This window comes from Artemia franciscana, chromosome 6 (assembly GCF_032884065.1).
Source record: "Artemia franciscana chromosome 6, ASM3288406v1, whole genome shotgun sequence".
NCBI classification, from domain to species: domain Eukaryota; kingdom Metazoa; phylum Arthropoda; class Branchiopoda; order Anostraca; family Artemiidae; genus Artemia; species Artemia franciscana.
In genome coordinates, this window is record NC_088868.1 from 1,878,284 (window position 1) to 1,905,326 (window position 27,043).

Here is a 27,043-nt window from a genome sequence, read left to right on the forward strand (position 1 = left end):
AAAGAGGGGAAAGCCCCCAAATATACAGGATTGTTTTTGTTCACTTCAAGTTTCAACATCACTCTTTACTTTGATGCGATTTTTTCTTTATTCAATCAAAAATTTAAAATACTATATGCAATAAATTTTTTCCCCTTCCTTGGCGTGTTCACTGGTGCCTTGCGTAGGACTGTGCCAAAGCCTGTTTTGTTACGGGTTTTGAAGTTATGGAATTGATTAATTGACCGATTGCAGTGGGACCGTCTATTTAAAATCCAGGGGAAGAGGGGCAAAGATTTGTCTAAAATCAAGGGGGATTTTTTTTAAGATTTTAGAAAACCCCCAAATTCCCAAAAGGGATACTTTTCAAATAAAACACCCAAAGAATGCTTTTAGAAATCAAGAGGAGGCCAAAAAATCTAGGAAAGAAGGGACAAATTTCTACTCTTAAAAGACACTGCTGGTTAATTCAAATCGTCTTCAATAGAATCATCTCCAATTTGTTCTAAAAGGACTCAAAAAATATATGATATACTGTTACGAATAGGCTATCTGAGTCGTGATCGGAGATTCAAAAAGTTGATCAAACAAAGTTAATTTTAAGATGTATTTTTATTTAACGTTTTGTGAGAACATCACACGCAGTCACTTGATTTGTGCTAGAATAGAGTCAGTTTTAAATAACATAAAAACGTTGAACAAACATAGAATTACCACGGAACAAATATACGAACTTTCTTCAAGACAAAAATCTGCTAGACAACAAACGACACTGAAATTATAAGACACAGTACACAAAACAAAAATAAAAATAAAAAGATGGATAAACATACTAAAAACTAAAGTAAAATAAAAATTAAATTCAAAAAAATAAAAGTAAAGCAAAGGCAGAAAAAACAAAATAATATATAAAGAATATAAAGTGAAAAAGTAGAGGTAAATTAAATAGTAACTTCAAAATTAATTTAAGAATGTATGTAACTATAAGCACAAAACATAAATGTATAGCAATTCACCGGACATGAAATTTCAATACATAAAATGAGCGATATTATAGAGGGCATTGTAATCGATATAATTATCCATGAAATTATTGGTATTTTTTTCAATTTAAACATCCAATAAGTTTATTGAGTAAAAAAAGACTAATTGAACAGTGATGGTTGAAAAATATCTTTTTCCGACTTTTGAATTCCCTAAGAAAACCACCTGTTTTGCTGATTCATTCATTTGAGAAATTTTTTCATATACTAAATCCTTTTATTTATTTATTTACTAGACCCGACTGTTTTTAAGTTTTGAATTAGAATAAAATGAATATATTGAAAATGGGCAAAACTTTTTATAAGACAGCAAAATCTGAAAAAAGCTCTTCTATTTATATTTTTTATGCAGATATATATATTTTGATCTGTATAAGAGGTTTTTGCTATGTTTCCTTTCTTGTAAAAATGTTACCCTTTTTATTATTTTTATTTTGTTTTATCTATTAAATTGAATTAAAATTAAATTCGTTTCTTTTTTAAATGAATATTATATATAAATATTTTAAGCAATTTTGCAACATCTTCTTTCCGAAGTAGTTAGAAAATATTTTAGTTTATAATAGCTCAAAATTAATTTGCGCAATCACATATATTTTACATTGTAAATACTGCATTTCTCACCCAATCAATAAAATTAGTGAGGCTTAAATCAGCTGATTTTTACAATTTCTAGCCAAAAAGCTAGATTTTTCTGAAAGGATTCTTGTATTGTATACTACGAAAGTGATGTGTGGGGATATGAGGCTCCTTGAGGCCTGCGATGTCCAAATAGAGCTTTTTTTAATAACATTAGCTAAGGTGAAGAGACTTCATAAATAGGTTTTCAGTTCGGCAGGGGTTCAATTCACTTAGGGGGCTGGTTCAACTATAGAAAAATAATTCTGCTAGTAAAATATAATATTCACAAACCCTCCCCATGGCTGCACTACAGTCTAAACAATAGTTACGCGATACACGTCAGCAATACCATAATTACACCGTGAAAAATAGCAATATATACATTACAAACACTATTAAAAATATTTGACAAATACAAAGCCAAGGCCAGATATTTATAAGGATTTTCTAAGGTACAATTTCTGTATATACCTTTATATAAGGCACTTGGCTTAAAACTATTGATTAGGATAATTCAAAGAAACTTAGGGTTAATTCATTTAATTTTGTCTAAGCAACCGAGTATTAACTAGTTATGCTAGTATAGTACTAAGTAATGTATAGGTTATACTATATCAAGAAAAGGTTTTCCATTTAATTTGCATTTATTGTTAGTATCCTATCGCATTCAGGGCCATTCTAAGCATAATTATCAAAGTCAAATATCCTCCATCATGGCATAGTATACATAGTATAGAAGATACACCTCCTCTGCGTAATCCTAGTGCTCATTAATTGGAAGATAGGGGGAAAGGGATGTATTCATAATGATGTATATTCTCACCACGTCAAAATTTTTCCTCGTTAGCTAGGAAAGTTTGATTTTTATTCGTGTTAACAGAGAGTTAAATGCTGGTTTGAAAACCTAATAATAGTATCCAATAAATGGAATAGCTCTTTGAATCTTCAGACTCATATCGAAGGTGATATGCTAAAGGTTTTCCAGTATTACAGGCCAGAAACTAGGTCTTATATTCCAAGCTTTCAATTGCTAAGCGCGTCATTTAATGGTCAAAAAAGCGTGTGATCTCAATCGTCGAGAATTCAGGAAATTGTTTCTAAAATGAAAAGCATCAGACAATTGTGCGCTATCTATTAGGCTGGAGGCCCAAGAATTACTTTGTGGGGCAAGCCCTCAAAAGGTGTTTTTACGCCCAGATTTTCAAAATATCAATGAGAGGTGTCTTAAATGGATTGATTGGAGAGTCATATGAATATAATTTCAATGTATGATTTTAGTATAGCTTATTAATTTATCGCTTATTTCGGATACGATAGAATAAAAAAACTCATTGAATTTAATTTTGAAAAACAAACACTCCAATGAACCGTTCGTCTTGAAATATCCTCAAGCCAAACCCACATCATAGTATAAGGAGTGGTGGTTGACGGTTGGTGACCCCCCCCCCCCTACCTCTTAATATTAAAGAAAACTTTGGATATGGTCCTAAAATTAAATAAAATTAGATTAAAAAACACCCATGTTTTTCAAATCAAAGTAAATTTTGACATAGGAACTTAAGCGGATAGAAAGCATTTTATATTTAATGAGGCCAATGCCATCTCTTTTCTCAACTTCCCATTTTTTATGCTGCTTTTTCACTCTTTCTTCCAATACTTCAAGATACAAGGTTAAAAATAATTTAACTATTTTCCCCAACGTTTCATAAATTAGGGGCTGTTCATAGAAATTTACTTTTAACAATATGATTTTCAATTTAATCAGTAATATTTAAATTTGTGCTTAAATCAAGTTCTATAATAACGAATGTTCAAAAAACTAAACACCAAGACTTATATATATCTAGTTATTATTGATTTGTGAAAGACACTGAAACTAGGTTCTGACAGAAGTAAATTTCACTCTGGTAGTCTGATTTCACATCTTAGGAAAAAAAAATTCCATCTCGGCAAATTTTTATTTTGTTTCTGTTTTCGATCCTAATTAAATTCGTTTACCCAGCTAGCGAAATTGGGCTTCATTTTTAGGCGTAAGTTGCGTTCAAAAATAAAAATGTTCAGAAGATTGCCAAATTTACCAATGATAGTAACTAAATACTATGACATACACCTACTTAGTTATTATTCGCTTGTGAAAGACATTTGAAGCAAATTTTTGACAGGAATAAAATTACGATTTGGTTGCCAATTTTTCGCCTTGTAATGAAAAAAGGTCGTCTGAGAGAATATTTGGGTCACCTCTATTTCTAAGCATCCTTAAAAAAGTGTTTTTCAAGTAAAATTAATGTTTTCCTCATCAACTAATATTAACGACTTGAACGTGTTTTCAGTCAAAAACACCCTGAATTATTTATTATTCATTATTTATTATCTTTTGTATTTTAAATGTTATTTATCATATACTATTATTTTTTATTTAATAATTGTTATTTAATATTACTTTTATAATTTATATTTTTATGTTCAGTTTTGTGGTGTACGTTTGTTTCTGAGTTTGTGCTGTTGCGTTGGTTATTTTGTCTTCTTCACTATACTTGGTCAGATACTTTAATTCAACAATGTTGTAAACCTCAAAAGCCATCCGATCAGATGATTTGCCTTCCTAATGGTTTACAATATCTAATGACTTTGCACGGTTGCAGAGTTATCATATTCAAGCAGGCTGGAGCGATATCCAGACCACTCCAATGACATTGCGCAGTCGGGCGAGTTTCGTTAGATATACAATGTAATTGAAGAAAACTTCGGCCAATATATTTTTCTGGAAGTGAGATATGTGTTAAACTCTAAGAGACAATCTGTGTTCTATAATGCAATTCGCCAGAAAATATTAAAATGCCTTTATCAATAGGGCTCAGGTAACTTCTTAGGCAACAAATTTGGAACAATCTAGTGAAAAAACAGAATTTCCCAAGGTACATTTATTACTGTAATTTACTTGTAATTTATTGGCTTTCTATAGAATTCGCTTTCTGTGGAATTCGCTTTCTGTAGAATTGGCTTTCTGTTTCAAATAAAAGGAATAAATTGGATCTACCCAGCAGGGGAAACCGTCTTGAAAATAAATAAATACTTGTTGCATTTGCACTGTGTATATACGTAGGCTTTGTAAACCTTCTATCGATAAATTTTCACATTTAATTAAGGAGTTGACGTTAACAGAAAGTTGAAGTAATTCTTACACAATTAACTGGTGCTAGGAAGGGAGGAATCGACAGTTGCTGTGTGGACAGTGAGATCCGGAGCTGGCCAGAAGATATTAATTGCTTTTATCAAAAGGGTTCATGGAACCTTTGAGGCGACAAATTTGGGTTCTTTATGTTTTGGACTTGTTAAAAATTCGTTAAACCCAGGCAGCTAAATAGTATTTGAAATCAATAAATGCTTCTCACTAATGTACTGGTAGAGATATAAATTTTGAAAGTCTATCCTAGATAATTATTCAATGCAGCATTAGTATTTCAAGAAATTATTTGAACAACTTTAGGTAATTTAGATTCTAATTCAATGCTCCATCTTGAAATCATAGAGCGACATCGCTTGATTGTTTGGATTAATACCAAATTACTGTCTTCAGAAGAAGTAACTGAGAAGCTATTCTGTCTGTAGAACATTTTTTCAGAACTTAGCCATACTAGTATAAATTTTGTTGTCTTTTTTGTCTCTGATCATAATTAAAAATTCGTTTACCCAGAAACAAAAATAAGCTTAAGAGGAATAAGAGATTCCTGCTTATTTAGTAGAAACACATTTTCTAAGGATAATTTATTTAGATAAATAAATTAATTTGATTAAATTGATTATATCATTAAAACACGCCTAAGAGGATTATAATCTCTCTGTTTATTTTTTGTAAAAACACGTTTTTAGGATCATTTTTCTCCGATACTTTTTTATACTAGTTCAATCTTGATTTGATTAGATTAATTAGATCATTAAAATATGCTTAAAAGGAATAGAAATTCCTGCTCATTTTCTTGTAGAAAAAACTTTTCTTAGGAAAATTTTTTAGATCATTTTAGGATCAAAGACATCATTTTTTAGGTATATATTCAAGTAGTTCTTTTTTCAATACGTTTACCAAAAAGACCTTGGTGATCACATTCTGTCAGAATCCATACTATAAACAATAAAACACTTATAGACCTATAATTCCATTAAACCTATATGGTAGATATTTGTGACCGATAGGCAGTGGCGAGTGTGGTTGACCGACGCAATAGTTTTCTTCGTGAGTGGTTTGACAATTGGTTTAATGACAACTGGCTTTCAAAGTCTACACCTTCGTCGCAGTCATCAGCTTCGGTCTTTATTTCCATTTTCTGCAATGAATTTATGAATTGTTATTAATTTCTTATTAATCATTAATTAAGAAACCATTGATTATTAATTATTTTTCATTTATTAGACTAATATGTCGATCAATAAGTGTGTTTAAATTTCTTCTTACGAGATAAAATCAGTTTAATAAGGAAATTGATCGCAGTCATTGCAATCATTTCAAATTAATTATCACATAAAAAAGTAAAATATTTGCTGGATCTCGGATAAGGAGAGAGATTTTTTTTTTTTAATTGCTCAAATAGTGTTGTGCCAGAAAACGGAAATGTTACTGTATTTTTTTTTTAATTAATGATAAAGTATATGTTGTCATACACCTTTTTTTAGAAATAGTTTTTTATTTCACTGAACCTCTCTAGGGTGTGTTTTTGTTTGTCATCTGCAACTTTATTTGTTTGTTTCCCATCTCCCTTGGAAGACGCCTGTAAAGTTTAATTCGACTATAATTGTCTGTAAAATCGAATTTTTGATGCTAAAAATGTTCTTCAGTTAAGTAGTAAAATGACCTTCTTCTGATATAAGATCAGTTTTATAACAGAAATTATTGCCAGCCGTAAATAATAATGATACCTAAAGAAGATATTAAGAAATTTTTGCATAAAAGCATAAGAAGGAATAATAACTTTTATCAAGAACAATTCAAATAAGTGCATCAACTGAGTTTAAAATTGAAAGATGTATTAATTAAAAAATAATTGCATAATTGCAAGATCATTTCAACAAAGTAGCACCCCTGGCCAACTGGTAGCAGATCTCAATGTGTTAGCTTAACTGAACAGCATCTCCAAGCACCAAAAAGATATTTATAAGAAAATGTTAAAATAAAGGAACAAAGACGGGAGGAAAAAAAACTTAGAGGAACCTGCAACCCTTCTGCCAATTTTGACTATCATAAATACCAAAGTTAAAGCGAAATCTCTAATTTCTAAGTACCCACCCACGTTCGATCAGGGTAAAGGAGAATTTCAATATCTACTTATTTTGCCATTTCCAATTCCTGTCAATGATTAAAGATTTATTAATAAAATGGAACAATAGCTCCAGGCAGCAGACAGCGAAGCTCAACGAGTCAATTTAACAAATATATATAGGACAAGCCAGAAAACGTAATTAAAAAACCAGCAGACAAAAAAAGATGAAAGTGAAGAAAGGTAAAAATAAGCTTTGTAAAAACTAACGGCTTGAATCAAGTGGTCAAGGCGTACTTTCAGCGGAGATAAATTCGATTCCGTGAGGGCTTGATCATAGGGTATGTCGTGGTTTGGGAGTATAACCCTTGTTGCTCTTTTCTGGACGGACTCTATGTCGTGTAATAGGTACGCCGTGCGGATAGCATATGGACCCTACACCGGGCTCGCGTACTCGAGCAACGAACGAAGATAACATGTGTAGACACGGAGAAGGCAAATATTCTTTCAATAATAAACAATGAATTAAAATCGCTGCAACATGTGCGACTTAATTTTGCTATCAGTTACGATTACAAACCTTTGTTAAATAGGAAATTGATTAAATAGAATCTTTAAGTTATTCCGGTTAACTTACCTGTATAATGAGTCGTAAAAGATGAGTTTGACCTTCAAGGACAGAAGATATTTCCTTGAGCTTTCTTTTTTGCTTCTCCATTTCATCGAAGAGCCCATCTTCAGGAGTATCTCCTGGGTCCTCATCTAAAATGAAAAGTTAATTAGGCTTCCAATATATTATTTATTTTAAAATTACGTTTAAAAGTAGAGCCAGTTCTTAAAAAGCACGAAAAGTGGAATGGGAAGGGCAAAGATTTTTGTCGATTTTTCAAACGAACTTCCAAAACAATTCTTCCTTAAAAATCTAGTAAAAGGGGTCAATTTTCTTAGGAAGACACAAAAAAGTTTTTTTTTTCAAAATCAAAGATCAGGGAGGAGGTAAATATCCCCTCCTTTATCATCTTAAAATTTTTGCCACTGGGTGGGAGAAACAGGCTTTAATAATTTTTTTTTTTCACATGAGATGAAGATCTGAATAATCATTCCAACCCCTCCTTAAAGATTATGTTAAAGAATGAAGGTTAATTTCACACAAGTAATAATTCTAAAAAAAAAAAGGTACTAACAGGATCGAACTTCAAAGGGGGAGGGATGGTTTAGATTTAGACTGGTATTAGATAACTACTACTATTGTAAGCCTCCGTGTTTTGTTTTTCAAGAGATCCTTTATCAAATCAGATGGATGACCTTTTATCCCACTAGTACGAAGGCGTAGTTTTGGCTGTTATTCATATATAACTTTTTAGAATAACAGATCAACGAATGACAAATGGTTCTTAATCTTGACAAATATTCATCTTAAAACACAGTTGAGTCGTGAAATGTTCCTTGATCTTCCATCCATATGCAGCAAAGAACATCCGTCAACACATCTCAAAATAGTGGAAGGGCTTAAACACCGCTATGCATCACATCGAATTAATTCGATCAAATCGATTTTCAATATACTCTATGCACCCTCAACATTGCTATCTATTTCTCTGAGACGTTTTATAGGTATTACAAAATATGGCTTGAGGAATACTCAAGAAACAAAAGTTTACAATTGTTGTAAATAAGGATTCGTTGGAACACTAATCAATTTTTGTCCAACCACCTCAAGATATAAATGTGATAGCACCAAGAAAATAGCCCAAAAACGTAAATTTAAAATTACTCAAAATGAACAACCTAGACCATCAAATGACCAAACACCAATCCAAGCAGTATTGAAAAAATGTCTAAACTAATAATAATTCAAAATGAAGAATAAGGAAATATACAAGCAGAAGAGATGCAACAACGAGGACTGCAAAGAATCGCAACAAAAGTAAAGAAAAAAGCAATATACAGAAAAATATGCATATTACACAACACGCAACCACGAGATTTGCAACGAGTTAAAAACCAAAGTGAAGAACAAAGAAATATTCATTTCAAAGATAAACGAAACCATGAATAGCAACGCTGTTGTAATGTTCGACGCCAACAAGCTATGAAATAAAACCAAGTAAAAACCTATAAATGTGCCATAAACTACGCAAGTGTTAATTCCAAGCCACTGGGAACCTTCAAGGTTGAATATATTCACTGTGGTGCCCTCCATTTTCTCGAGGAAAGAGTAGCAAACAAAGGTGATTCAACTAGAGATTGCTGCTTATATAGTCGACTTGCATTGCACGCTCCAAAATTTCGAAATGATTTGGTTTCCCCCTTTTTAGGCCGTCAATTGATCTCTAACTTCTCTTCTGACTTCGATCTCTGACTTCCACAAGCAAATCCGAAACTTAAACGCATGCTTTGGTTTAGCTTCATTCAATTTAAGCTATTGTCGAACCATCAGTAGTCGTAATGTTTTTAGCTTCAAAGTAGCTGGATAAATTTATAGCAGAATCAGTTTGGTGGTACATTCCTCAAAATACACTCTAGGTGATTTTGAACCACATTCCTAGGACCAAATATGCCTTCTAGACCCCAATGTTGCTGTTGTTGAACGTCTTACACATCTGGGAATTTGTTAACTTCGACCCCGTACATCCGTTTTCAATTACGGTATGTGGCATGTGGCATTTCTTTGCTGTTAAACGACAACTTAGCTTAAAAGTTATGCTACCATCTTAAAATGAACGACGGATATATAATGCTGTGTGGAAGGAAGCATTTAGCACTACCAATGAAATATATTTTTTTACTAAAATTATTTGTCTTTTAAATTAATTAAAAGAGTAATAATTGTGTATATATGTGTCTATGTTTCTTCAAAATCAGCTACGAATTTTTTTTCTTGTTAAAACTGACATTTTGACGTTGGGCCACAAAAGCTCTAAATGGGTCAGAACTTTAAAGAATCAATCAATCAATCAATATTTATTAATTCAAATTAAAAATATACAAAACAATATTATAACCCAACAGGGAGCAGAGCTCGTAAGACTGGGGCAGTACAAATGCATAGAAAAAAAAACACAACGTCTCGTCATACTAATAATTCCAAAAAGAAAAAAAAAACAAAAACAAAAAAAACATACAAGGTAGGAGATAACAAAGGAGGCCACCCCAGTGTGAGAACACAGCAGTAAAATACATACTAAAATCTTGTATTAATCAATCCCGACATCCAGGCAAAGAACTATTGGAAATATGTTTTTTCAAAGAAAATCGAATCATAAAACTCCAGGACATTTCTACTAAATTAAGTTTATTTATAATAAGAGGAATCTGGTATCTGATTGAGAATCTAGCTCTTTCTGATCTGATTGGCGGAAGGCGATACTTTCTGGAGCGGATGCAGGGGGCAGAAGAAGTAGGAGTCCCAATTATACCCAAATCACGGAAATAATTTGTTGAGGATTGGATATCATAATAACACATTGCTGTACGCACATCATTCAGTTGCTCGAGATTAAGTATTTTGAGAAAAACATATAAAGTATGGGTTTCTGACAGATTTTTAATTCTCGCAGGACGAATAATTTGTATTTTTCACAGGGTGGTTCTATCGAACCTATGGTTATGCTATGACATCAAGAACAAGTTCATATTATCAGCGGTTACAAGACAAGTGACAACGAGAATCAATAAGTACAAACCTGCCACATGTCGAATGTCAGGATAGCTTATGTATAATTTTGAGCATAGAAGACGGTATAACAGGGAACATTGCTGGAATATCTGATTGGTTTAAGTTATTGAGAGAGACTGTAACTTACTATTGTTGTTGTTTTGTCTTTTGATTACCGTTTATACCTAGAATTAAACCCCAAAGACCTTTTTATAGCTGAAAATGAATTTCTAAAAAAATGTTTTTCCTAGAGCTCAGTTTTGGGGACCCTTTTTTCTGGGTCTGATTCATAGAAACTCAAGTAAAAATAGTAAATAATCGTACTACGACAGGTCGAGAATGATGGATGCACGTGGCAATGAGCTTGTTTCCAGGCAGCAATAAATAAAGATGAAAATCAAACAAAAAAGGGAGGGAATTAACTATTAGGAGGAGGATTTTTTTCAAGTTGTTTAGCCAAAAATATATCAAATTCCCGCAGATTTTTGACCCCATGCATTTAGATGGGGATATAACCAATAAAGTACAGAAGTTCTATACCTGATTCATTAAAGGGATCCTGAAGAAAACATTTGAAGAGCTGTACGATACCGGTTTTCCGACATTCTCTGTTTGGATATTCGACTAACTCCATCTTATTAACTCTTGACGTAAAGAAATCTGGAAGTTTTCTCTCTAAATCTGTATGAAGTTCCACCTGTAACAAAAACAAATTTTGAAACAATAAAATATGAATAAAACGGGAAGTTTCTTCTAAAGCTTTATAAAGTTTAACTTTAACAGAAAAACAATTGGAATAAACAGCAGCAAGATATAAAGAAATTTGGAAGTTTTTTTTTTCTAAATCTGTGTGAAGTTTAACTTGCAACAGAAATTAACACCAACAGCAATATGACAGGAAGAAATAGGAAGTGTTACTCTTTAAATCTGAATCAAGTTATTCATGCAACAATTCTATTATATTGGTAGAACCAGCGTGTGTTTCCGGGGAGACCCTCCAGCAGGTTGACTCTAGTTCGGCATTGCCGAGTGACATGCATGAGAGGTGTAGCATAAGTAGGAGATGATAACAACGGCAATGAAGGGGCGAAAATTAATGCCATGATTTTCTTCTCACTTAATTGGACTACCTGTCTTGGCTTTTTCTACAATTAGCCATGACTTGAATTGTCCACAACTATTCCATTTTAATTCATTCATCGAAATACCGTATGTTAAAAAATACTGATACGCTTTAAAATTGAACATTAATTAAATAATAACGTTAAAAATAGCATAGCTTGAAAATATCGAAATCCCACAACATGGAAATTCCCCGTTATTCTCTATCCCTATCATAAAATTAGCCTTAGCTAAAAATATTTCAGCGCGCTATTTGGATGTAGAGAAACTCCCTATTGACAAAAATTATCTTCTTAATATTTTTGTAATGAAATATTCAAAGAAAGAAAAAACGTACTATTTTTTCACAGTAAATTTGTAGGCAATTGAACTGGATTAAACGATGTTCTATAATACCAACAATGTTTTTTAAGTAGGAAAAACTTTAAAAAAAAGTATTTAAGCAAAGAAGTGTCTTATTAAACGAGCAATAATTGTATATTTGTATTTATATATGTATTTATTTTTATCTTTACTTTTTTCTCGATAACGACACAATATTCTTTTTCTAAGAAATTTGCATACTATCATTCTCTAGTTTGTAAAAATGATACAGACAGTCAAAGACTTTAGGAAAGCTTTTTCCCCCCCCTTTCCCTTCTCTTAATATTATTCATAAATCGTCAGCTGACCGAAATTAAAGATTTCTGAACGTTGAAAGCCTTGAGTATAAGTTGGAGGAGTTTCAAAGCCTAATTTGTTTTCTGACATGACATATCAGTTGATTTAGAGCAATTAGAGAGAGATATTAACGTTTTATTGCTGTTAAGTAAGACTCAAATTCTTAATTGCTTCTCATTAAATGCTGCGCATTGTGGTAGAAAAATTACAATAATAATTTGTGCACAAGGGGGCTGAGCTTAGCTTGGTGGTTTTTGTTTGTTTAATGAGAGCGTTCGTATTAAGATAAATACTCGTTTTCAGGTGATAAAAAATTATGTAGATAGGTCATGACTCCGGAAAATTCCATTGAGGCCTTCATTAATTTTGAAAAAAACGCTTTCCACGTGAATGACGTTACTAGTACCCAAATTTCCAAAACCCTAGTGGCTTTACATTCCTCGGTGAATAAAATAAAATAAAACATAATTTGTTTTGGGAAATAAATTAAAAGAAACTGTCTTTCTTTTCACCGAGTTAAGCTCGGTCCCTTAGTGCTTAATATAATATAATATATAATAGATTATAATACATAATATAATATAATATAATATATAATAGATTATAATATATAATATAATATAATATAATATATAATAGATTATAATATATAATATAATATAATATAATATATAATAGATTGTAATATATAATATAATATAATATAATATATAATAGATTATAATATATAATATAATATATAATAGATTATAATATATAATATAATATAATATAATATATAATAGATATAATAGACTACAGACAAAACCGGTTATATAGACCTTTTATATAAACTTAAGTGGGCAAAACCGGTTATATAGACCTGTATGTCTAAACTGACTGACAATTACAAATGTTTCCATAATTCATGTTAGTAGTATGGTAGTTGTTTACCAACTCATGCATTGTGAAGCCTTTTTATGTATTGCCTGACATCTGTTTAGAAAATAAATTTATGTAGAGAACAGTAGCAGCTAAAAAGGCAGATTTTGAAGTGTCAAGAGACAGTGCTAACACCTATACGAACTTGAAAAGATAAATACTAAAAAAGTACAAAATAAGGCATGTTTTAAGTCAATGTTATAGACATGACCTTAAAAAATCTATTAGATTTTGATTTCTGAAACTACTTATAGTTTTTTGGTAATAGACTAAACTATAAGAAAATAAAAATCTAGCAGCAATTGTTTTAATTGAAAGTAATAACCTATATTATTTTATGAATAATCGAATTATGTAAAAGTAAAAAATCCCAAAACTGTTAGAGAAAACCAAGATAATTTTTGTTTTCTTTTTAGAAAGAAATTACAGAAAACTTAGAGAATCCTTTAAATTGAAGAATCTCAGATTATTTAAACTAATTTTCACAGCTAACCTTTAGATATAGCCGTATGTTCCATCAGGTTCATCACTTAAAATACTTTCTAAAAATGTTTCTGTAAGGATAAGGTGCAGAACTAAATCCCAAACATCTCTATTATTAAAAAGCAGAAAATTATCTTATCTGCGATGACTCAACTAGCTTTCTCTTAAACAACCTGCGTATTCCAAAAAAGAGAAATGTGCTATTTGACCACTATTTAGGACGTTGTCAACAAGGAAAATTTGGTATGGATCTAAGAGTAATCAAAATATATTTGATATACAAAGCTCAGTTTTACTACTATTCCTTCAACATATAAAAGAGGAGATCAAACATTTTACCATATATGCGGTAATTTGTAAATATACAACATAATGATGTGTAAATAAAACTCGAAAATTCCTTAAGAACCAAAAAAAATGACTAAAATAAATTGCATCAATACATACAAAATACTTTTCCTAGTGCACTGGGATAGAACATAAGTTTTGCAAGAAATTTTCAAAAAATCTTAGGAACGCTAGAGGAGGGACCACTCTAGGTGATTCTTTAGTCCCATTTTCGTGCATCACGGCTGGCTTGTATCGTCTTTTTTCTTTTTACAATTTTTCTGCTTGAAAATGAATAAAAAAGGAAAAAACAGCAAACTATTTATGACAGTTACACGAAAAATAATTTAATTTTATGGCAATATATAAGCCCAGGTAGGAAAATCTATGTTTGTTAATCTTTTTCTGTTCTTCTTATTGCCCCACAATACTGAAATGGCTGCCAATTAGAAAAAAGCGTGTTACTCAGAACTACAAATGGACATTAGAAAAATATCAAGGGAAAGGTGATAATCATACAAAGGAGTTTAATCATAGTAATGTGTAAAGAGTAATGAGTAATGTGTAAAGAGCAAAGAGTAATGTGTCTGTTGTATCTTATTTTATTCCTTGCGACAACATTTAGAATAAATGAGGGTATCCTTTTGTAGTATTTCTTTTACTTGCTTCTTTTAGTAGCTTTGATCTTAATTTCTTTTAATAATTTAAAATACGTAGCAGTCATACATGCAAATCATTGCTAATGCTGGTTTCAAATCACGTCATGCAAATGGAATGCCCTTCACTTAAGGGGTTTGCTATGGGTTATCCTATTCAGACATGGGATATTCTACCAGAATATTCTTATTTATTTTTAATCTTATTATCGGTCTAATTCTAAATTACTATATTATATAATATTCTTTAACATTGTAATATTATATATTACATAATTTAATATTGTTATTTCGAAAGAATTATACAGTTATATTACCCCAAGAAAAAAGATGTAGTGAGTTCGCCCCGGATAATCCTTTACTGGCGGCTAAAGAACTTGCTGTCTACTGTCCGACGAAAACAAAAAACAAAACAAAGGAAAACAATAATTTGGAAACCAAACAAGGATGGTTTATAACCAGTGGAAAGATGAAAAGACACAACAAATATTTCAGCAAAGAACTAAACACGGCCGTGATCAGTGCAAAAAAAGAAGAAATTTGGGTATATAATAAAGGAACAAAATGTATTAGCCGTATAATTTTTGATGCTTCTTCATTTTTAGTCACTTCATGAGCTATTATGTTATTTTTGGAACTCTTGTAAAGTATTTGTTAAATAGATCACAAAGACAAATTTAAAACTCAGGTTACCTAATTACCTATGCTTGAATGATTCTACATTACTGTATTTTACATTACTAAAAACAAAAATAAATTCTGACGTAAAGTTGCATTTGGGTTACTAGTTTACTATGAAATACTGCTACCACTGCTGCTACTGAAAACTTCCTGCAGCAACAAGCTGACTGAGGTCAATACAGCTATGCATGCTCCTTCTTCCTCCCAATCAGTTCAAAGCCACCTCTTTATGCCCTCCCAAGAGGTTCCAATACCAATAAGATCTTTTATTGTCACCTCCTCCCACGCCATCAGGGGAAATCTTAATTTTCTTTAGCTAAAGTAGGCCAACGAAATCTGTCTGATTGCCCCATAAGGACTATCTGAGGCAATCTGTCAACCTTCATCAGCAGAAGTCGTCTTAGCCATATCAACTTTTTTCTCATTATAGCCCTAGAGAGCGGAATTGAACGAAATTTGTCTTACAAATTACTGATTAAAATACGGTCAGTAAGACTAGAACCCAAAACAATCCCTAGAAAGTTTCTCTGGAAAACCTCCAAATAATCCTTATCCGTCTGTCAGAGCGCCTAAGCGTCAGGGACCACACTTCACCACTGTTATAACTTTATATTCCAATATTTTAGTCTTGGTTTAAAGACTTGTCTATTTTTCTTCTAAACTTTTTTTCAACTGTGAAAAAACACCCTAGACCTTGATTATTCTGCTTTTTACATCTGCGCTGCAACCATTGTCATTACTTATGATAATACCTAGGTAGGTGAAGGTATCCACATTATCAATCTTCTCGTTACCCAATATCACCTCTTCACCATCTCGTATTCCTAGTCTTAGCGACTTAGTGTTCTTAATATTAATTTTTAAACCTATTTTTACACCTTAAACTCTGTAAACCCCCGAAAATTCATTCATTTGCCAAAAATTTTGTCTAGGGCGCTTAAATCATGAGAATAATCTTAGTTTAGGAAACGTTTACTTCCCCAATTTATTTCTTACCCTCCAATAGCCTTTACTCTAATACATAGGCCAGAATCCATTAAAATCATCCATAAAATGGGGATAGAATGCAATCCTTTGCTAATTCATACTAAGTAATTTACTTTCTAAGGAAACAAAGCTAGTGCCTGTGTAATCAGCACACTAGATCTCATCATCTTTCGTATCATTAAATTAAAAAAACAAACAAGTATTTTAACTGAAAGTAAGAAGCGACATTAAAACTTAAAACGAACAGAAATTACTCCGTATATGAAAGGGGCTGTTCCTCCTTAACGCCTCGCTCTTTACGCTAAGCAGATTACTGTTCAAAATACTGGAAATGTTTGTTTTTTTAAGTACTTCCTTAAAAATATGCTTATTTATTTTCTTATGTCATATTTATCCAAAGCTCGCTTTAGAGTCACCAATTCTCTTCCCTCACTTTCCTCGATTTTCATTTTGGGGTAACGAAGAATAGTAGGAGGCTATCTTACCTGCATTGCCAGTCTTTTCAACTGGGCATTCCTTTTTACCGCTTCTATATCACCGACAGCCAAACCAATAAGTAAATTCATAAGAAGAATTGGCATAAGAATCATGAATAGGAGTAGAATCAAATGGGTCGTCATGGGCATTAGAATAGTGGTGTCAACACCTTCTGTTTTGAGCTGTGGAAGTGGACGAACAAATGTGCCAAGAAAATCGATCTCTCCAAGCATCATTGTAAAAGTTCGGAATATAGAAAGGGGTATATGCTTGAAACCAATATGATTACCCTAAAATTCAAAAGGAAATTAGTAAGGCTCCTCGATATTGTCAACTGTTTTAAAGTATGATTAGTTTAGGGCTTTTTAAGTTTTTTGATTATTTTTTCTAAGTTTTAGGCTTTTTTTGTCTGATGGTTAAACCGTATAGGACAGTGGCCAATAGAAAATCGAAAATTGGGCTATTGAAACGGAAATTTATGCATTTTCTTTGGAACAAAAGAGTCATACTACACTTCAGATCAGGCTCACTGAATGGATCATCCTATGACAGCTTCGCATTGGTTTTCATCGTTTGCTCAGAATCCATTACATCTGACCAGTAAAAATCTTTCCGTCAGAAGAATGTGGTTTTTTGAATAATATAAAGAGTGCTGTTTTAAGTGGTTGGGTGATAACCAAAGAAAATTTTGCTGCAAATGCCATCTATTGAGAAATATTGAAACATCCTCCAGGAAAATGTATTGCTACTTTTATATATAATTGTTTTTTTACTAACAAAAACACAAAAAGTGTTAATATAAACATATAAAATAGATAAAAAAAACACGCAACGAAGACAGTTTATTATCCAAGCAATCAGGTGGTATATTAAGTAAACTTTTAAGTAATTCAATGAACCTAATATTCAAAATATTCTAACATATTGACAACATATCACTGACTTAAGTTACCCTTAACAGTGCTGAGAAGGATCCTTAGCTTCAAAATAAATTCTAGTTTGAAAGCTTAAATAAAAACACCTATTTTGAAAAAAATGGGAGTTATTAGCTTATAAAACGCTGTTCAAGATGTTTATGCGTAAATCTTCATCTTGACATCTCTGGATTTTCTTGTGCGTTTTTGTGGCTTCTTTTGAATTTTGTGCTATTGAAGTTTTTTTTGTGTAATATATTAAATGACACTTTTTAACAATAGTTGTTCTTTGAAACTTTTTTGTAATCTGACCAGTCGATATTGCATAGGGCGGTGCATTACTCCCCTTCAAACTAAATTTCCATTCTGAATAAACCATTTCAAACTAAATTTCTTTTTTTTCAATCAATTAATTTTGATCTTTGTCATAAGGATTATGACACTAAGTCAATGGATATTCAAATATAAATAAAAGGCAAATAAATTCAAAGGAATATAAATTTACAACTAAAGAAAGTAAAGACGATTGAAATTGAATATGAATGTGGTAGTTCAATTATTAGAACAAAGAGTTCTTCCACGATCCTGTAAATTATTCTGTTGGAAATAGGTTTCGACCTATTTGGTCCAAAGTATGTAGGCTGTTTAGTAAGTAAGCCTAAAAAGAGTTAAAATGTGAATCATAGCATTGGGATAAACCAAAATATATCCATGATTGTATACCATTATTTGATTATGTTACATGACTACGTCATAATATCATGTGGCATTACTTGGCATTGTATTTCATATATAGGACAAAATAAAATTCCAATCTTTGAACTATGTATAAAAAAAATTAATGAAGTAACTCATTTACAAAAAAATACTTAGTTTAGTATGTGAGTAAAGTTACTCACACTTTTTAGTAAAGTGACTTATGCACCACCATGTAAAATAAACTTGCTTATTCACTTTAATAGCTTTAAGCTAACACCAGTAGGTCAACAAACATAAGATAAGGCATGGAGTTATAAAAAACTGCAAAAATAAGAATTCAAGGTAGTAAGTCACATTTTTATCTCCCTCCCTGAGACATTTTTTATTAATATTTAAATTTTTAACATACTTACAGGTGACAATAAAATATAAAAAGCCAATCCAAAGGCAATAATCAGTACGGAGAAGACTAGAAGAACTTTGAGTAGCGTCTTCAAGATCTCGAGAAACATTACTACGTAAATTCCGATTCTATCAAATCTGTAAGAAGGAAAAAGTGTCAACAAAAAGTAGCGATCATGTAGCAGTTTTGGCCTTTCCTGTGAAACTTCACAACATTTTTTTGGTAAGATGATATTTGATAATTCTCTTGAGGAAATATGTCTTATTTCAAGTTGCTACTGTATGATATGTGTAAAAGACTGAACTGTAGCATGTTTTATCTATTATTATGTTACATGCACCATTATCATGTGGACTGCATTATTATAAATTACATTATATGTTGAAAATCCCTTTTTCTACTTGAGTTGATCCAGATCTAGATTTTAATTCTATCAAATCTTTAAGAAAAGATAGAAGTCCCAACATAAAGCACTGGAAATCAATTTCAATGAATATCAGAATATATATATATATATATATATATATATATATATATATATATATATATATATATATATATATATATATATATATATATATATATATATATATATATTTAAGGGGGTTCGTCTCCTCCACAATACCATGCTCTTTACACTAAAGAATTTTTAGTAATTTCAGCTACTTACTCTAAGGCCTTTGTGATTGAGGTGTAATTTTTAAAGATTTGGGACAAAATTCAAGCTTCAAACATAGAGATTCAAGCTGTAAGGATGGAGATATTGACAAGGTGGCGAACCCCCTCATATACGTTATAAAAATACACAAACATAGAAGTTCGCTACGTAATTTAATTCGGAACGTACGTATGTTTATTGCTAACAAAAACGTTCGTTAAAAAAATATGTAAAAATCTAATTGTATTTTTAAGTAACCGAAAAATCGGAGGGCAACTAGTCATCCTCGCCCACCCCTTTTTTCTTATAAAAATCGCACAATCAAAACTATGAGAAAGCCATTTAGCCAAAAAAAAGAATATATTGCAAATTTCATTTTAATTATTCATGTGTGGCAAGCCAAAATCAAAGCATGCATTAATTAAAAAATGTTCAGAAATTAAATAAAAAAAAACAAGTTTTTGTAACTGCAAGTAAGAAGCGACATAAAAACTTAAAATGAACAGAAATTATTCCGTATATAAAATGGGTTGTCCCCTTCTCAACGCCTCGCTCTTTTTGCTAATTTTTTTTTATTCTTCTAAAAACTAGAGTTGTGAGAAAGAGTAAAACTTTAGCGTAAAGAGCGGGGTGTTGAGGAGGGGAAACCCCTTTTATATACGAAATAATCTCTGTTCGTTTTAGTGTCGCTCCTTACTTGCAGTGTAAAATATTTATTTTTTTTTATTTAATACATAATGGAGTGAAGTATGTAGTTTTACTTTTTTGTCAGTGTCCTTATTCGCGTTTTTTTTTCTTTTCGTTATATCCTCTCTTGCTTTGTACACTGAACTAGGGAAGTAAAAAAGAATATTATTTTTTTGTGTTGATTGAGATCATATTTATTCAATTACAAAGTACCTAATCCATAGCCAATATTTTTACTTATCTATTTCTTTTTAATATCACATCACTGGTTTAACTGTTTTCAGCCCTTTCATTGTGCTGAAAACACAATGAAATAGAGTCATCATTTATTGACATGTTTATTTTCGTAATATTTTTATTTCGTAATATACTTATGCCTCACCTGCTTTAATTTCAACAGGCTTCACAAAAACCAACCTTGTTAAGAAGTTCACTGGTCATTTGCCAACATAAATAGTAAGATATCATATTTAATAGGGTTATGGCTAATCACCTTTAGACGTCCAATTTGATTTTGCAAGTGAATAATGATTACATTTCTGGTGATGTTATTTTTCATGTTTTCTTTCTCTCTATTGTGTTTTGTGATATTAAAATGAAACTTGATTAATTATAATTGCAATTAGCCTTTTCTTCCCTCATATGTTCTATCCCCTCTTGTCTCATGTATTATTAAAGAAATGAATATTTTTTGTTTTTATAAAAGAATTTTGTTCCCCGTTCTCAACGAAAAATTTGCATTTGGAGATTTCTCAATGTATTGGAAATATTTCCGCACTTTTAGGAAGAAATGTCGTGTGTGCTAAGTGGCTAAACCATAAGCAAAGTGTTGTTTTGTTAATAATAGCAAACTTAATTTTTAGTTTCTTTTTCTTAGTTCATGAAGTAGTCAGACAATTGACAGGACCTCAGTTTTTATCTTTGTCAAAGATGGTATCATCGTAAGATAGGGTTTGTAACTCTTAGTTATGGATAGTATATTTCAATCTGCTCGAAGATTCGAATTGTGTTTTACCGTGTGAGATTGGTCCTATATGCTGTAAACCTGGCAATCTTTCAATATTTTTCAACTGAAATGCCAAGGGCTAAATTAAGTGATAGCTTAATGGAAGATTTAGCTAATATTTCTGTTTTCAGGTGACGGCTTTAACTGAGGTATGGCTTAATGATCATAATTCAGACCTGCTTGGTCTAGAGGAATAGAATTTTTACACAGAAAATGGGCAATTACGCTAAAAATTGGGGCCTTGCCGTATATATTAGATCGGAAATTGAAGTGGCCGTTCGGAGCGATTTAACTATTTATAGGGAGATGGTGTTTAATTCACTCGTGCTGCGTCTTCATTTAGGTGTTTATTCTTGCTACAACAGTTCTCTACCACCCACTGACTTCCTCATATGCGAATTATTTGGTCTTTTGGAGGAGCAGCTTCAAAAGATGCCTATAAATCTCCCACATTTTCTTGTGGGTGACCGAAATGTTGACCTGATCGAAACAAATAGGAAGAGCAGCCGACCATTAAATATTTTCATATCATTTGAACTACGTCCATCAATCAACATATCTAGAAGGGTCACGGATAAATCCGCGACATTTATTGATAAGAAATTCTCTAATGTTCACCCTGATTCCCCCTGTGTTGTTGTTAGTGACTCTTCCGACCATTTTGGTGTGTTTTCTAGATATGTTAATCCTCTAGGAAATTGTTTAAGGTTAAAGAATGAGTTTTCTTAAGATTATGTAAATAAAAAAATTCTCTTGTTCAGAAACATTTTAAATTTTACAACCCTGGACCGACTGATGCGAGCAGTCTCCACGGAGTCTGATTCCTCCTGGGCCCAATTTCTGCATCATCTGTCATCTCTTGGCAATTAATGTCAGCATATTGTCCGTCCATGCATCTATGAGAGATAGCCCTGATGACACAAAAGATGCGTTCTACTTTGAGCTAAAGAGAATACTCGACTCTGTCCCAGGACGTGATATACTTTTTGTCACTGGTGACTTTAACGCAAGGATGGGTAAACCAGATGCAAACCCCGAAAGAGTGATCGAACGCCATACCGTCGGACATAGATGCCCGAACGGCGAGAGGATGCTACAGCTTGCCAAATACATTAACCTATGTCTGGTTAACACCTAATTCGAGCACAACAAGCACTACCTTGTGACATGGAGATCTAGTGACGGGGTCACCAAAGCCCAAATCGACCACTTACCCGTCAGAAGACGTTGGAGGAGCTCATGTCTGGATGTAAGAGTCTACAGAGGTGCGGATACAGGCTCAACCAACGGCTTTGATCACTTTCTTCTAATCTGTAAATTCAGTCAGAGGCTAAAAACCCACAAAAACAAGATAAAAACCAATCGGTTTGATGAATCAAAACTACTGAGTCCACAAATCAAGGCAGATTCTGAGCTAGAGCTTAACAACCGATTTCAGGCCCTTACTGACTACGCTGACAACGGAGGCCGATGGTCCAACCTGAAATTCCTAACACAAGAGGTTGCTGAACAGGTTCTTGGTCACACCAAGAGAAAACAAAGGCCCTGGACCTCTTATAAAAGGATTGATCTAGTGGAAAAAAAAAACCAACCCTTCTCAATGACCCTACAGAACCCCTAAAAAATGCTCGCAAGCTGGTCGCAGTCTGCTCGTAGCGACAGGGAGAAATACTAGTCACATATGGCTATTGATATGCAATAAGCTGCAGAATCGCATAACCTAAGAAAAAAACTCAAGCTGCTGACGGAATCGACAGGCAAGTCGGCCATCTCCATGGACTCCTTGAAAGACAAAACCTTATTCAGACGAAAAAAGACCGCATTGGGAGATGGAAACAACTTTTCTCCGAGCTCCTTCATCCCACAAAAGCTCCGTGTGATCTATCCGTTTTCTAGAATCTACGGCCACCGTAATCTACTGATGTTCTGCGGGAACTGAAAAAAAGAAAAATAACAAAACCCCCGGTGAGGATGGCATCTCAGCAGAGATGTATAAGTCTTCCCCCACACTGTTGTGTCAGCTGAGTTGAGGTAAGTTGTCTTGCTAGTTGAGGTAAGGACGACAAAGAAATTCCCAAAAGATTGGAAACTCTCAGTACTTATAGCGGTATATAAAAAGGCAGACAAGACAGTCTGCTCGAACTACCGAGGTATATCACTAATAGACCACGCCATGAAGGTCTTTCGCATGATTGTCCTAAACCGCTTCAAGGACGCCTGAGACAAGTTGAAAAGACGAGAACAAACAGGTTTCAGACCTGGCAGGGGCTGTCAAGAACATATTCTTACCCTCCACCTTATCCAGAAGAACAAGAGATTTCATCTGTCTGCTTTCATCGCTTCCTCGATTTTGTTGCCGCTTTTGACTCTCTTATCAGGACCGAGATTTGGAAGATCATGGTAAAAAGCGGTGTCCCAGCAGAACTGATCGAGAACCCAAGGGAGCCTATGAGTCTACATTTACAAGATTCTGAACTGCCGAAGGCGAAACAACGGAATTGACGTTGAGTCAGTAGTCAAACAGTAAAATCTTAGAATTATAGAGGTCAGTTGAGTCACAGGTCAAAAGTATTGCTATAAATTGGGTGCCAGGGTCCCAGTTTATATATCTAGTAATTTTTGTTCGTCTGGAGTTAAAGTTGAATTTATTTTTTATTTCATCATTATTATAATTTATTTTATTTTTTATTCTGTTCAAGATATTTGAGCAGAATAAACATTGTCCTTTTTTCTTTAATTCAAAAACACGGCCAGCCTTTTAGAAAACAGCGGATAAAGCTATTTGCATTGTTTAGCGTTTCCATTCTGTATTTGACAAATATATTTGAGAGTTTGCTTAAAAAATGGGATCACATCTTAATGTATTCGTCATGTATTTAATACATTCCTATTTACATTCCAATTTAACACATTTGTTATGTACAAAAATTCATTTAATACATCGCGTCATGTCATGTCAACATGACGTCATGTATAAACACTTTGAATGCATTAAACATTCTGTATTTGAGATTCTGCTTTAAAAAAAAAAATGGGATCACATCTATATTTATGAAAAATAGCTTGAACTGTAAATAGAAGGTTAAACTGTGCAAGTAATACCGGCAACACGGTGAACGGCAATAAATCAAGAAAGTCATGTACTGGTTGCAATATGACCACATATAAGGCCAAAGCAAAAGAAGGGATGTCATTACAGGGGTAGGTTAAAGATCCTAAATAGGACAAAAATCAGACACAAACTGGGCAAAAAAGGGGTTTTTAAGAGCTTATGTAATCAGAGTATGAAGAACGATGTTTGAAGAACGATTGTTTAGAATAATGTTTGTTCACTGACCGTCTCTGCTTGGATGTCCAAACGACGTCTCTGTGAAGCTTATTCATGACTATACAAGTGATCACATAAATAGGGCTTTTTTAGTGCATAGGAAAATAGTATAAAAAGAAACTTAAATACGAAAATAAATAAATTGCCTCTGTAAATGGACTAAAATCTCGAGCGATGTCAAAAGCACCTGAGTGTTGTATAAGACGAGAATGGAGACAGTCAAATAAAGATGGCGCCTTTAGCATATGTGTGATGGTACCTGACGATGTATGACGTACACAGGGATTGGCAACCAAACACCTATTTTTTTACTGACAGTGTTCTTTTTTCAGACAGCGTAATTTTTCTTCTATCAATGAATTGATGACTAGGTCATCTTTTGACCATCCAAGGATGTTTTTTTTTTCAGGAGTAAGGCAGGGCCTAATTTAACATGCACCAAAAAAGATAAATCCCCGAATACTGAGGGGAAAGAAGGGTTTTATGAGGGCTATTAAGATAAAAAAAATGAAGTATACTAAAAGCTTACCTCTGTAAATATCCAGAAACATGTAAAAATGATAGAACAACAAGGATATATAATATAAGGATTTAAAAAAATAATAGCTTGCCTCTGTAAATAGACTAGAAGGTCAAACCATGCCAAAAATACTGCCAGGGCTGTAAAAGACAACGAGTCAAGACAGTCAAATACAGGTGGCGTTGTTACCACATGTATAGCCATAATGATGCATGACACATATAATGCCCAGGCAATGAAGTTGGACAAATCTGTAAAGTACCGTCCTTTCTGTCGTACCAGGTTGGTTAGTTCACGCATGACACCAAGAAACACAAACATTAACACCAATATACCATTCGAAACAATGGAATCACTATGAAGGTTGTGCTGAAAATAAAAAAATAACTCTTTTTATTAAACTCAAGGTTTAAGGGCAAAATTATTAATTTTAGCAATAAAAATAAACATGAAGAAATTGTTTGAATTATATTATTACAATTTCATCCATTCAAAACGTGACACCAGGGAAGACAAATATTAAAACTAAAATACCATTTGAAAAAATTTAATTGACGTGAGGGGCAAGTTATAAAATACTTATAATTATCACAAATAATTGCGATACTAAGAGATAGCTAGTAATATAGCTACGAAAAATAGACAAAAATAAGGATTAAGTATGATTTAATCCAGATAATTAAAATAAATAAATATAAAAGAAAAGAATACCAAACCCAGAAAATTAATTTTCCATATAAAGGCTCCAAAATCTACGATATTAAGATCAATTTCTTTAATTTTTAAATGGTATTATAAAAGCAGATTAATTGAAAAAATTATCTCAAGAAGATGGATCCAGGTAAAGTTTGAGGACAATAAACAAATACCAAACGAATTAGAATTTGTTCGTTATTGGTCCTAGACAGTATTAGGATATTTTTAAATATCTTCAGCAATGGGAGAGTTTAGAGGAATACTAAAAAACGTGTAACTAAGATAGGGAGGAATATGCCTTTAGATCGAGAAAAAAAATTAATATATGTTCTTAATTTTTCCATTCCTTATGCTATTCTATTTTTCTCTTATGAAGCAAAGATTCTGAACAACTAACTATGACTTATTTCTGAAAAAGCGGTGAAAGAATTAGTAAAAACTTGATCTATTTCGATCCGAATGACCTTGAATTTTAAGATTAAGCTCCCGGACCGTAAGAGATTTTAGCTTACAAAGTTAAAACAAAACAGACGAAACAGAAGAGGAGTGATACTTCAAAGCGGGAAATTGTAAGTTCAAACAAAAAATGTACAAATATGAAAAAGTCACTAAGAGTTATCCAGTTTTGTTGCAAGAAGTTGGCATCAAATAGACTTTATTAAGTTTTTGTCACCCAAAACATCCAGAAACTCATAATCGTGATTACTGAGATTCTCCTTTGAGAACTGGAAAAAAAAAATAAAGCAATCAACGCCGACTTGACCTAACTTTGACTTATTGCTCCTGCTGGTGATCCAGCGTAGAGAGAGAGAGAGAAGCCACTCGCCAATTTAGACAGTCCTAAGCTAGGCTAATAGATTCGTCTGAGATGCTACTGACCAATGACAAGAAGTGACCAAGGATGTCCTTCCGTCTAGAACGAGGCCTTCCACGCAGACGCTTCAAGCCGTGCGCCGAGGACACAAAAGTAAAGGCATTTCTGGCTGGCGTATCTACTGGCATGCGGCCTTTGTGGCCGAACCACCGAAGAGTTTGTGCAACGAGCTGATGTGAGTTGGATGTCTGGTTGGCAAGGGCCAGTAGATGGGTGCTGGACACGAAGTCATATCACTTAATCCCTGCGGTTCTCCTTAGAAACATAGTTTGAGCCACGTCTATGGCGTTTTGGAACGAAACGACAGCAGCCTAGGTCTCAGCACCGTAGAGAAGAACTCGGTTTACAGTCATGTTGTAAATATGCATCTTTGTTCTGCACCCACTAGCGTTTC

The 27,043-nt window shown here is 32.8% G+C and overlaps 1 protein-coding gene across 1 annotated transcript in view; it reads right to left on the minus strand.

The window, feature by feature from the left end:
* Positions 1-587: 587 nt before the first annotated feature.
* LOC136027900 (transient receptor potential cation channel subfamily A member 1-like) overlaps positions 588-27,043 on the minus strand; it is a 175,412-nt gene continuing 148,956 nt past the window's right edge. The window contains exons 17-22 of the mRNA XM_065705331.1: positions 25,171-25,448; positions 18,891-19,017; positions 16,873-17,154; positions 11,091-11,247; positions 7,530-7,654; positions 588-5,965 (exon numbers count right to left, since the gene is read on the minus strand). Coding sequence (XP_065561403.1) covers positions 5,807-5,965; positions 7,530-7,654; positions 11,091-11,247; positions 16,873-17,154; positions 18,891-19,017; positions 25,171-25,448 — 1,128 coding nt within the window. The 3' untranslated portion in view covers positions 588-5,806. The remainder of the gene's footprint in view (positions 5,966-7,529; positions 7,655-11,090; positions 11,248-16,872; positions 17,155-18,890; positions 19,018-25,170; positions 25,449-27,043) is intronic.